Raw genomic sequence first — 12604 nt, forward strand, 5'->3', positions numbered from 1 at the left:
AAATGGTTAAACATAGCGTTACCATATGACCCAGCAATTCCACGCCTAGGTAGTACCCAAGGGAACTGAAGATGTGTATTCACACAGAAACTTGTGCATGAATGTTCACAGCAGGATTATTCATACCAGCCAAAAAGTAGAAACAATACAAACGTCCGTCAGCTAATAAATGAATAAACTAAATGTGGCACATCCGTACAATGGAATATTATTCAGCAGGAGTGGAGTGCTGATACGGATGAACCTGGGAAACATTATGCCAAGTGAAAGCCAGACACAAAAGATCACATGTTGTAGGCTTCCATTTACACAAGATGGACAGAACAGGAAAATTCATAGAGACAAAAAGGATATTACGATATGCTGTACACCGAAATTGACACTTTGTAACTGACTGTACTTCAATTAAAAATATTTTTTAAGTATATTACGGGTTGCTGTGGGGAAGGAGAGATGGGGTGATAGCTGATAGGTACAGGGCTTCTTTTGGGGGGTGATGAAAATGTTCTAAAATTAGATGGTGATGGTTTCACAACTCTGTTAATGCACTAAAAATCATCAAATTGCACACTTTAAAAAGGACAGATTTTTTGACGTGTGAATTATATCTCAAGAAAGCTGTGAGAAAGACAGAGAGAGAGAGAGAATAGCAGTTGTCATTATCGTGATGGCCTCACACACTGGGCTCCCTCAGGAAGGTTTAGCTGAAGAAAATATAAGGAGCAACAGGCCAAGTAGCACAGCTGTCAGCAGCCCAGGGGTGCCTGAACCTGCAAAAAGGCCTCCTGGTCACCTGTCACCATCAGTTTGCAAACACCAGGTTCAGGTTCTGCTGAGCAAAGAGGGGAGAAGGTGCTGGAGACGCTGCAGTCACGGGTCCCTTATGGGGAAATGAGCTCCACAGGGCCCGGCCCTTTCTAGGCTGGGAGGGGCCCGGAAGTCGGCTGCGGGGCCACGTGCGCTCAGAGTGGCTTCCTAAGTGGTAGCGGCCAGAGGCGGGAGTCCGCCCTGCCGGGGTGTGGGTGTGTTCAGGGTGCTGGTCAGGTGTGCGGGCAGGACGGCTGTCTGGGCCGCAGCTCGACGGTGCCGGGGCTCAGGTCAGGCCCCTGGTGTACAGTGGGGGCTGAGGCTGTCGGCCGTTCTGAGTCTCCCCCACCTTCAGGGTTTGCCTCCCTGGCACAGGTCTTCAGCCTAAGAACAGTGGGATCTCTACAGGGCCTCAGGAGCCTTGCCTCAAGGGAAAATGCAGTTTTGCCTGAAAACTGTCTCTTAGAGTTAGAACTACAGGGGTGAGCATCTGGGCCCAGGAAATAAACGAAATATATGTTTTGCAAACATTCGAATTAATGCATAGTTATTATTATTGTCCTTTCCTCAGGGTCTGTTGTGACCCCAACACTTGGCTGCACAGTGTCATTCAACCCATGGGCACAGCCAAAAGCTATTTAAAAATAACCCCAACGGAGATACCGTGAAGCCACGGACAGGGCTGGGTTTTCTCCTGCCTGTCAGCAGTGCTGGGTGGTGGGTGTTAATAGCTGAGTGCCTGCACTGCGCACAAACATGGTCCCTGCGGGGGCGGGGAGGGCGGTGCAGCACGAACCGGGCAGGCTGGCAGAGATCCGGGTCAGGGCGGCTGGCCTCTGGGGGCAGCGGTGAGGAGGGACAGTTCTGCTCGCAGGGGTGGGGAGCGGGCACCTGGAGGCCCTCTCCCCACAGTGCAGGCAGGACCCAAGGAAGTCCCAGAACTGGAGGTTTGGGCAGAGACTCGAGGGCAGAGACCTTACCTTACTTGTGCTCACAGAGCAGGCCCGCGGGAACTGTTTATCAGGGGAACGTGAAAGGTGATGAGGGACCAGTGTGGCTATGGTGGGGGAAGTACACACGTGAGCAAAACGGGAGGGGAGGGCAGCAGTGCGGCAGAGATGGGGAGGCGTCCGCCGGCGCCCTCTGAGAGAGAGGAAGGGCCCAGGAGGAAGAATAGTGGATGGTGGAAGCGAAGGGTCGGGCCTGCAGAGAACTGTGGAAGGGCTGAAATGACAGGTGGGGCAGGGACAGGAAGTGGCGGGAGGGTGGGGCAGGCAAAGGCAGAAGAGCACTTGCACCGTGACCACGGGCTCCAGGTCAGCCCCCTCGGGCCCAGATCCCGGCTCAGCACTCACTGCCCGTGTGACCTCGGCCGGGTGCCTCCACTGCCCTGCGTTTCAGACTCCTCGCTGTGAAATCAGGGTTGATAATATTATCTGCCTCTTAGGTTGTGTGCAGTAGGCACCCAATACACACTAGCGTTCGTGTTGTTGTTAATATTATTACATCTGCTATGAATTAGCTGAGTGTATTGAACTCAATACAAAATCTTTTTTTTGTTTTAAAAGCCTAACATATTACTATTTTTCCTGATGTTGATGGATTTCAAGTTTGCTACTTTGGAAATGGGGGTGTGGGAAGTTGGGTAGGAAGGGAGAAATCACTCACTGATAGGGACCATGGAGAAGGGGGGACCATGGAGAAGGGGGATTTGGGTGATATATCTGGGACTCAAGGGGGGGAAAAGGAAGCGGGCAGAAGGGGAAGGAGCCAGACATCTCTGAGAGTCCTGGCAGTGACAGGCCTCCCTGGCCAGAGCAGAGGGAAGGGAAGGTCCTCCCACGAGCTGGCGGTGCTGGCCAGGTTCCGGGGCTGGCACTGGCCATCTGCACCGTGCAGACACCTCAGGGCTGGTCTCTGAGTGGAGGAAGGGGTCAGAGTTAGAGGGGAACAGCCCCTCCTGACAAGACTGGCTGATTTGGAAAAGGGAGCAAACTGGAAAAAATCTCCGATCGGACGCCACATTATTCCAACAAGTGATAATAGCACCTTGTGGAATCCCGGTCCATCCTCTCATTTGAAGAGAGCAATTCTGCAAACTGCTTCCAATGCAACATTGTAGACGAAGGTGTCCACAGGCGCGGAGGGCAGCTGGGATGTCTGCTCCTTGTCTCGGGCACATGAGGAGTGCAACTGGGATTACAGCAAGAAACCTCACATCTGGACCAGCATGAAAACACAAACAGGCCGCCACATTGACATTTTCTCTGGAAGTTTCTCAGTTCCTCTCATCTAACAAGACATTCTCTCATTGTGAGCCTGCCCTGGGGACTTGCATGTGAAAGGACAAGTTATGTGATGGAAAGAGAAGGAAATGAGGACGAGGAGAGGAGGGACACAGACAGCAGTAACCGGCTCCTCAGATCTTCTGCCTTCTCAAGCTCGAGTCTGTCTTGCCTCCCCCTTCCCTTCCCTTCCCATCCCGGTGTAAGCTGCACCTGCAGGACTGAGCAGTTAATGGATCTGGGAGGTGGAATAAACTCAGGTCTCGACAGTCACACAGCGGATATCGCCAGCCCCACTCACATCAGATAACAGTCAAAGGGATTTAGTTCACTTCTACAGTTGCGATCGGAAAAATCTGTTTTCGGCTTTTCATCCTTGTGGAAAAAGCCTTGGTTTAAGACCCAGCTCTGCTTCTTATTTATGTCGGTAACTTACTTACTTCTCTGAACCTAAGTTTCCTCATCTGTGAGGTGAGAACAATAATACATACTTCAAGAAATACTACCTCCATCCGATTTTAGGGAGATAGCCTAAGCGACTCACTGGCAGGACCAGGCCAACGGTGTTTCTCTTGGGGAGGGGATGGGTTTGCACTGAGTCACTCACCTGTTCATATGAGACTTACTGTCAAATCTGACCTGCATCAGTACATCATCATCAAATGTCCACCCTACAACGATTACTCTGCCCAGAAACAGATTTTTGGAAATCACAATACTGATGGGTTCTTGGCAGTGGGAGGGCATCTGGCCACCTTTGCCCAGATCCACCTCCAGACACAGTGAAGCAGGCTTCTGCTTGCTGCCCCTGCAGGACCTCCTGGGCGTGACTGAGTCAGAACCACGGCACTCTTGGTTGCTGTGCCTTTCAGGGTCATCCAGTCCCCTCTCCGGGGCACGAAATTAAACTAATTCCATCTGGATGGATGAAGCCTCTGTTATTCTTAAATAGCCGCAGGGAAGAGGATGCCACATGCTCTTCCGGACACGTATTCCCATTCCTGAAAGAGCTTGTAGCTGGGAACCTATACATTCAGTCAACCATGAAACCACCCTATTTCAATGTACTTAAATGTGGCCACGAGAAACTGGAGTAGAAAGGAGGAGGCAGGCATCCTGTCAATGGCCTGCGTCAACCCACAGCAGCTCACAAATGGAACTCTTGGCAGAAACTTGCCAGTTGAGCGGCTTCAGTCAAGTTCTTCATTTCGGCAGTAAACCTAACACTCTCCTCACAGTGCAGCCAAGAGGGGCCCACCTGAGGATGAGGATGAGTCAGGGGCAACTTGTCAAGATGGGGAGGGGGCTTATTTAGAGGGAAACCTAGGTAGCTGGATGACGAAATTAACGATCCTATTTTAAAGGCAGGGGAATGAGATTGGCGTGGTTGATCTAACCCAGATCCTGCTGAAATCAGTTTTTTCCTGGTATGTACGTAACAGACATAAAGCCACTTGGTGAATTTACATGACATTTTAATAAAACAATTTCAGGAGTCTTGTAGGTCTTCTGTCCTCTGTCAGAACTGGCGGTGTCCCGCTTGGTTCCTAAATAAATGCCAGCTCTGGGGGAGGGTATAGCTCAGTGGTAGGGTGCGTGCTTAGCATGCACAAGGTCTGGGTTCAATCCCCAGTACCTCCACTTAATAAAACAAACAAACCTAATTACTGTCCAATAAACAAACAAACAAACAAACAAATAATTGCATGCCATCTCTGCAGAAGGAAGACCCTGACTGATAACTGAAAGGGCACAGCACTGGGACGCAGACAACTCCAGGCTCGAGTCCCAGTACTGTCCTTACCAGTAACTCTGCACATGTTAGTTAATCCCTCAGAGGCTCAGTGTTTTGATCTTAAGAAGACAAGACTACCTTCTTGGTAGTGTTGTTGTGAAGATTAAATGAGATAGTGCATGCAAGTGCTTGGCGGGTGAGGGCCCTCAGTAAGGGGCACCTGCATGACTCATGACAGGGCTGGGTTCACGTGATGGCTCTGACCACTGCAGAAACCTCGACAGGGCAGGAGGCCATAGTCTGGGTCTGCAGGAGACTCGGGGCAAACCACCAGTCCCAGGTCCCCTGGGAGGAACAAGATGGTGGCTCCATCTTGGAGGTTGGAGAGGTGTCAGGGCTGGGGAGCAGGTGCAACACTGAGCTGCCAGTGGTTTGCTCCATCCTTCTCCAGCAGCCGTAGGCTTCGTCTTCTGGGGGCTCTTGCCGGGAGCGGGGGGTGAAGGGAGAGGCGGACAGCTCAGGACAGCTTGTGCAAGTTTAGAGTCTGGGTATCAGTGTAAGACAGCTGGCCATTGGAGCTCTCAGGCTGTCCCACCCTGAGGTGGCAGGACAGGTGGCCTCTTCCTAGTCCCGGGGCCAGACAAGGACACTCTGGGCAGAAAGAAACCATCAGTGTGGACGGAAAGAACAGCAGCTTCTTAATCAGTCCAGGAGCACAGAGCCCAGGCGAGGAGCTGTCCTGCTCTCATTTAATTATCAAAACGATTCCTCTTCTTCTGTCCTCCCTAGGGCTGCGTGCCCCAGATTCCCAGGGCCCAGTAATTGCCTCTCTGTTAATAGAAATCATCGGTATTTATTACACGGAGCATGCCAGCTTATTTCAGCTCTCCTTGTGGCAGCATTAAGACGTGTGCTTGGTAGCCTGTCACCAAAGCGACTCTACTTAATGACAAGAGTGAAGGCTCCCACACTGTCCTCCTGCTCAGGAGGGGAGGGAATCCTGAGCCAGAGCCCAGAGAGATGAGCCGTGGGGTCACGCGTGGGGTCTGCAGCAAGAGGTCCGGGCCAGGAACAGGGAAGTGAGACGACTGCTCCACCTTCTCCCCAGAGCCTGTCCCCTGAGGGCTTCTGCTCCTTACAGATACACAATAGATGTGACCTTAGTTCACATTCTTGCTCTACCACTCAGGGCCTTGTAGGCTGTGCCTCCTGGAACTTTCATCTTCTTGTCTACAAATCAGGAAGCATAATATCCGCCTCCTGGTGCTGGCATGAGGATTAAATGAGAAAATAATGTGAAGGGATTCCAGTGGGCCTGCCAGGGAAGGTGTGCCACAAACTCTCTTCCCTCCTTCCTCCTAGGAGCCCGATGCCGTGGAGATGAAGTTACGACACACGGGGCTGGGCCGCAGGCAGTGCCTGGTAGGAGTGCTGCTTCCTTCCCACAGCCTCTTCAGCCTCTGTGTCTGGTGACGGACAGACTCATCAAAGACAGGGCTGAGCCAGGAGCCCCACAGTCCTAGGGGGCACGCAGACTTGCGCTGGACACCAGGCTGGCTGCCATGGTAGCTTCCAGACCCCAAAGACAACTGTAGAGAATCCCCAGCCCCCTCCACTCAGGTGTCGCACTCAGGTTCACTGTCAGCCCACCTCCATGTGCCGCCAGGTGACAGTCCTGCCCAGGGACGCATCTCTGAAGTGGGCGTTCCGTGTGGCCTCAGGAGGACCGGACGGATGTGGAGTCAAATGCAGAGGTGACCTGGCCCCTTCTGATGCCCACGTCCATCTGTAGGCAACTGTGTCTCTGAAGGTCCTGAGGTGACTCAGCAGCTCAGGGGGCACACGTACTGAGTCCCGACCGAGGACTCTCACACGGATGAGGAAAGTGAGGCTCAGAGAAGCCTCCGAAGGCCCCAGTGAGGTGGAGACCAGCCCTGGAGCCAAGGCCAGCTGACTCCCAAGCTCTCCTCAGTCCTGTGCAGCCCCCCTGCTGAGAGCACCTGAGCAATTTTTGGAAGTTAAACTACATCGGTTGTGCAGAAGGCATTATTCAGGAAGCTTTGTTAATGCCTTTGTAAATATCCATGTGTCAATTTTTTTGGGTATAAACTGGCATGAATGTGTTTTCTGGCACTCCTGGCCCCCAAGAACACAGGGTCATCTGTCCGTAGGCTGTGCTGCTGAATGGGGAACTGTGCAGGTGGGGAAAGGGACCAGGTTTCCGAGTGCCAGAATATTCTTTAAGTTCATATTTGGAGTTTTAGCATGAAATCCTATGCAAGAACAAATCACCATCTCCTCACCAACGGGCCAAGGGAAACGCAACTGTGCCCTGACACCACTGGGTTCCTTGGTTTCTATTCTATTTTCATTTGTGTTGGAAACTTACGGTTCCCTCTCATCTATTAGGAAGAAAAGGTCAAGGTTTGAGAATCAGTTTTACCAGTGGCCCTGGGGCCCCCCAGTAGTGGAAAGAGAGAGGCAAAGATTTGGAGAAACTGAGGCAGAGACCAGAAATGTCAAAGCAACAAGGATGAGGGGATGCAATTCAGGGGTCTGGCCGCAGAGAGACAGGGAGAGGCACTCTCCACAGGGCCTGTGGCTGCCTGAACTCATCTCCGAAATGCCAGACACATGTGAGTAATTACAGAGGTTTTTCTCCGGGCAGAGCCTTCCCAGCTGGTTCCCGTCTCGCCCTCACGTCTCGCCCTCACCGGCGCATAATGGAATTAAACACGACTCCACTGCAGTCCCGCGCAGTGACTTATGCTGCTGCAGTCAATAAAACTCACTCTTGGAAAGAAACTAGATTACAGGTCAGGGAAGAGTGGGCAGTCCGCTGAGCTGCCTCTGATCATTCCCTGCGGGGGGCCTTCCACATTCCTCCTCTCTGCATTTCCACCGAATTACCCACTGCTGCCAATGTGGGGCCTCAGTTCCAGATTTGTTATTTAGATTGACTCTGCCTCGGACCCTCCGACACTGATGTGACACCACACGATTAAGCAGCGTGAGTTTTCACAATGAGACATCTCTGGCATCTGTCACTAAAGAAGCCAATCATCCAGATACTGAAGGGGCAGACGGCACAGGCATGTGGCCCTTCCCTGCCTGTCACCCTCTAGAGGAGGCAAAGTCAGCCCAGTCTCCGGCCAGGGGGTCTCACCTTACACGGGTGAGGGTCTACTCCATATGTCTCCAACGTCTGTGCTTTTCTTAAAAAATTCAGCTCTGATGTTGCTGGTGTTTGACCACTGGAATAAAGAAAATGAGATGGTTTCAGGGTTTCCTGTTTCCATATGTTCCCCTGTAGAAAGTCTATTAAGTGCACAGAGTGTCTCACACTCCTATTTCTCCATAGAGTGTGCTCCCTGCTCTGTTCTAGGACCAACTTCAGAGGCTCTTGTCTAGGGTCAAAAACTCAGATGTCTTCAAAGTAAGGCAGCCTCCAGAATGAATGACACGGGCTGAGTGTAGGACAATATGCAGTGGTGGGGACTATGGCAAACTGGGAGTGCCACCCCATCTACTGAGGGCAGCTGTGTCTCAGCTCCAAGACTGTGGAGTCTTGGAACGCAGGGCTCAGCATTGCTAGGTGTGTTTTTAAAGAGAATTCAGAGGTACCAATTTTTATGTGGCATTTCACAGTTTTAAATACTATGGGGGCAGAAAAAAGACTTCTGTAGGCTGGCTGCGGGCCATCTGATCTAGACCGAAATACGAAGAAGGGGCCTGGATATCTTGTTGGTACCACCTAACCTGCTTCCTTTACAAAAAGGGAACACAGGACACAGTAGTGCTGAGCTCCTCCAGACTCCACAATAGCTCTGTCCACAGGATGATGACTATGAAAAGAAAATGAGCAGAAAATGGAAGAAACTGGCGCTGGCACCAAGCCATGTGAAGAAGGGGCCTTTGGCATCATCCCCCTCCTGGCTGCCTCTTTAGCAGGCGCGTGGATGAGCTCTGCCCAGAACCAGTGCAGGAGCACCACGGGCCCTCCCAGGGTCCTGGGAAGCTGACATCCTTCCCCAGATGTGGGGCTGGGTCGGTGTGAGTTTCAGTGTGAGGAGGGGCGGGCAGTTTGAGGTCAACAACTCTGATGGCTGGTGTGCAGGACTGAACTTTTCTAAGTTCATCACTTGTCTCAAGTAATATGGCAGGGCAAGAAGACAAGCCAGCCCGAGGGAGGAGCAGGCCAGATACCCTCTAGTGTCTTTCTGGAGAGGCAGCAATCAATCAGCACCTCAAGTAGGCTCTGTGCTGCTTGCTGTGAAATAAACCAAAATATATAGTCCCTCAAGGAACTCATGTGGGAGTTGGAGAAAGGAAACACAGAAACATTTTTACATGATGGAGACAAGGCTGAGCCTGTGTAAGTAGTACCTGTGGAAGGAGGCATTTTGTTGGCTGCAGACTTCTATATCCACCACTGCACCTGAGACATGGAAGATGCTGGTGCAGGTAAAGGACCGGGTGCCAGAGGCAGCTGAGCACTGCTACCCCTTCCAGGGAGCTTCCTTATTCCATGTCTGGAGGCTGGAGGGCTCTGTGGGCTCCATTTACCCCTGGGGTCGGCCCAAACGTCTGGGGCTCTCAAATTGGGCATCATTTCCTGGGGGATCCCCTGACTTCTATCAGGTTTCTGGAAGACTGTCCCCACTGCTCTGACATCTCCTAACCCTCCCTGGCAGCGCCCCCAGGTAGCTCCAGCACATCTCCAGCAGATCCCTCCTGTGAACGTGAACCCTCACACAGTCTGTGTGTGTTCCGACCTTTACCACAAGGGGCCGCTCTTCCCTAACCCTGACGGGAGGAGCCTGGGCAGCACCAGAAGGGCGCACCTGCACTGGGAGAGGGCCGGGAGGCGGCTAGGATTCCACCTCTGACAGGTGTCTCCATTCCTCTGGGTGGAGTCCAGCCACACACAGTGGGCAGGAGGTCTGTTTACAAAGGCTAAGGAGGCTTTGGGGAAATATTTGTGGGTAAAATCTTTGAGTGAAGGTGAAGATTTTTTGCTTTTTGGGGGCATCAGGAAAGGAACTAGTTTAAGATAAATATTATTAGAAATATCTTTTCCCCTCCCCTTGGACATTGTCCTTCCCCAGAAAGGTAGTTACCCATTTTTAAAGATCTTTTAAAAAATTGTAATGTGATATGATGGCAGGTTTTATTTTACAACCCTGTATTGTATATACATTTTTTCTTTATAGTTTATCAGTTTGGGGTATCTGTGCTCCAGCATACCCCACAAAGTGGAGCCCAAACACCCAGCTGTTGTTTTCAGAATAAATCTTTGGGGGAGGAAGGTATAGTTCAGTGGTAGAGTGTGTGCTTAGTGTACATGAGGTCCTGGGTTCAATCCCCAGTACCTCCACTAAAAAAAAAAAGAAAGAAAGAAAATCAAATTACCCTCCCCCAAATAAATAAAATCAATCTTTGTAGAAAACTGAATTAATAAGGGTGAAAGGATGCATTAATGCTATTTTATGGAATTTGGAATATTCTGGGCAAACTAGTTGAATCTGAGGAGGACACCCCCCTGCTTCCAGCTGCTTCTCCCCTCCTCCCCCTGTGCAGGGGTGTGGGCTTGAGGGGGCAGTGCTGAAGACACAACCTCTGAACCAGGTGCTCTCGGGGCACCCACAGCATCCAGGGATCAGGCCAGCCCTGCACTGTCCCCTGCCCGCCCCAGAAGCCACTTGTTACTATCACAGACCAAGGACAGTCTTGCTCCTTTTCCATATCCCACTTGACCCCTCCTTTCCTCTCTTTTCCTTTTTCTGCTGTTTTTTTTTTTTAAATGTTTCCTTTTCTTTTCCCCAGTTCATGCTTCTCCCCTCTGTTTCTTCATTTATCTTAGTGAAGCAAATATCTTTCAAAGGCCAATCCCTCTGTTTTCCTTATAATAAATATAACATTTCTTTTGCCTTTAAGCCTCAGCCTACATCACCCTTCTTGGAGAGCGAGCCCTCAAGGCTCGGGGCTGTGTGGTCCGTGGGTCACTGAAAGTATAACATCCCAGCATCAGGAAGGCTGGGTCTGCAGGAGCAGAGGCTGTGTGCTCAGGCCTGGGCCTGGACGGGGCATCACGTACCTGAGTTCTGTCTTATGAATCTCAGCAATCTTCCTTTCCAGCTTCTCTGAATGTTTAGGGAAAAACTGGAACTTGGAGCTGTAGCCTTCAGGGTGTTTTCCTGGGTCATAATCCCCAATCTCCGCTTGCAAAAGAAAGGAGAGAAAAACAGTTGTGGAGTTAAGTAATCACCACCAGCAAAGCAACCAGAGATGACCACACAGAGCGGGAGCCGAAGCTGGCACGAAGAACGGTGGCCCTTGAGCGTGGCTGTGGGTCCGCAGAGGGCATGTCCCTCAGGAACACGTCCACCTTTGTGTTCCCAGGTGTGCACCCCAACTGGGCTGACATCAAGTCTAAGCAGAGACCGTAGAGCTGACCCTGCATTCTGAGGTCACCACACGTAAATCTGCAATGAAAGAGCAGAAGCCAGCAACACGGTCCTCATACATTCAGCCACGAGCAGAGGGCCTGGGAGCCACAGTCTCTGCGGCCAGCACAGGAAACCGTGAGCTCGATCGGGAAGACAGACCCTCTTGGGCCTGAGCCAGGTCAGAAGTCTAACTCTCATTTTGAGGATTTTAGCAGGGACACAGCAAAATGATGAATGAGCCACCACCCAAACTCAGAACTCGACTCAGTCCAAATCAAATCAAATCAAGTGACTACATTTGAATAACTTTTCACTGACAGCTGACTGGGTCCCAGGCTCCTTGGAGAGGACTGCAGCATGGGAAGACTGGATCTAACCAGAGCGTGCCCCTGAGATCGGAACCCCAGGTCCCAGCACTGACTTCTCAGTTCCCTGCGGAGGTGGGGCTCTCTACTTCTGCAAATTCACAGAGTCCATTCCCAGAGCAGCTGAGCTCCCATGGTCCTCTCAACGAGATGTTCCCCAGCCGGGACCCAGCCTTCTCCACTGGCAGCATCCCACAGGGAACATCACAGCCATGCTGGGAGGAAGTACATTAAGAAGCTCAGCTGCTCTGTGGTTGTCTTTTCTCCTTCCCTAGTGAGAACCACAACCAGGGCAGAGAAGTCTTGATGGGGGGAGTAAAAAACACAACTGAATATTGTTCTGTGGCCTCAGTCTCCTCACTGTGCCTTCCAAATCACTCAGGAATTTCTGTTACTCAAGCAAGAGACTAAGGGCTTCCCTGGGCTTAAAGTCTGGAGTGACTTCGACCATGAGGTCATTTATTATAATTTTATTAATAAGCTCCAAGTGGGAAACATGAATGTTGGGCATCAATGACTTCTTTAAATTAAAAAAAAAATTTCAATATGGATGTCAAGGTAAAACTGAAGGAAAGACTAGAGTTTAAAATTTCACTGAGGTGGAACCAGGTTTTCCTTTAAAAATGAAAGGGGTAAATTTGGGTACCTTAGAGTTGGCAAGCACCTTCTAGACTTCCTGCTTAAGTGATTTGTTAAAACAGGAGTCTCAGAAGTCAAAGTTGTGGTGGGTTGACTTTTACATTCTTAATGCAGCTGTAATAATTCTCTTGCCAGAAGAACTTTCTTAGTTTCTTATTGGCAAGCATTTTTCAGGTTCTGTTCACAAAGTAGCTTCCTGGAGCTCACAGATTTCTGATTAAGAGTTCAGATCCTTTGATAGAAACTTCATGATTTTCGTGCTATGGTCCAAAATAATCCAGTGACAGTTTCAGGCCAAGGACTAAGAGAAGTCTAGGAAGTGGC

General features: G+C 50.8%; 1 protein-coding gene across 3 annotated transcripts in view; it reads right to left on the reverse strand.

The window, feature by feature from the left end:
- The window catches only part of FRMD5 (FERM domain containing 5), a 275887-nt gene that overhangs the window by 22400 nt on the left and 240883 nt on the right, over positions 1–12604 (reverse strand). For all 3 annotated transcript variants that reach the window (XM_074366027.1, XM_074366028.1, XM_074366026.1), the window contains exons 6-7: positions 10925–11048; positions 7994–8081 (exon numbers count right to left, since the gene is read on the reverse strand). In XM_074366027.1, the coding sequence (XP_074222128.1) occupies positions 7994–8081; positions 10925–11048 (212 nt within the window). The remainder of the gene's footprint in view (positions 1–7993; positions 8082–10924; positions 11049–12604) is intronic.

This window comes from Camelus bactrianus, chromosome 6 (assembly GCF_048773025.1).
Source record: "Camelus bactrianus isolate YW-2024 breed Bactrian camel chromosome 6, ASM4877302v1, whole genome shotgun sequence".
Taxonomy (NCBI): Eukaryota; Metazoa; Chordata; class Mammalia; order Artiodactyla; family Camelidae; genus Camelus; species Camelus bactrianus.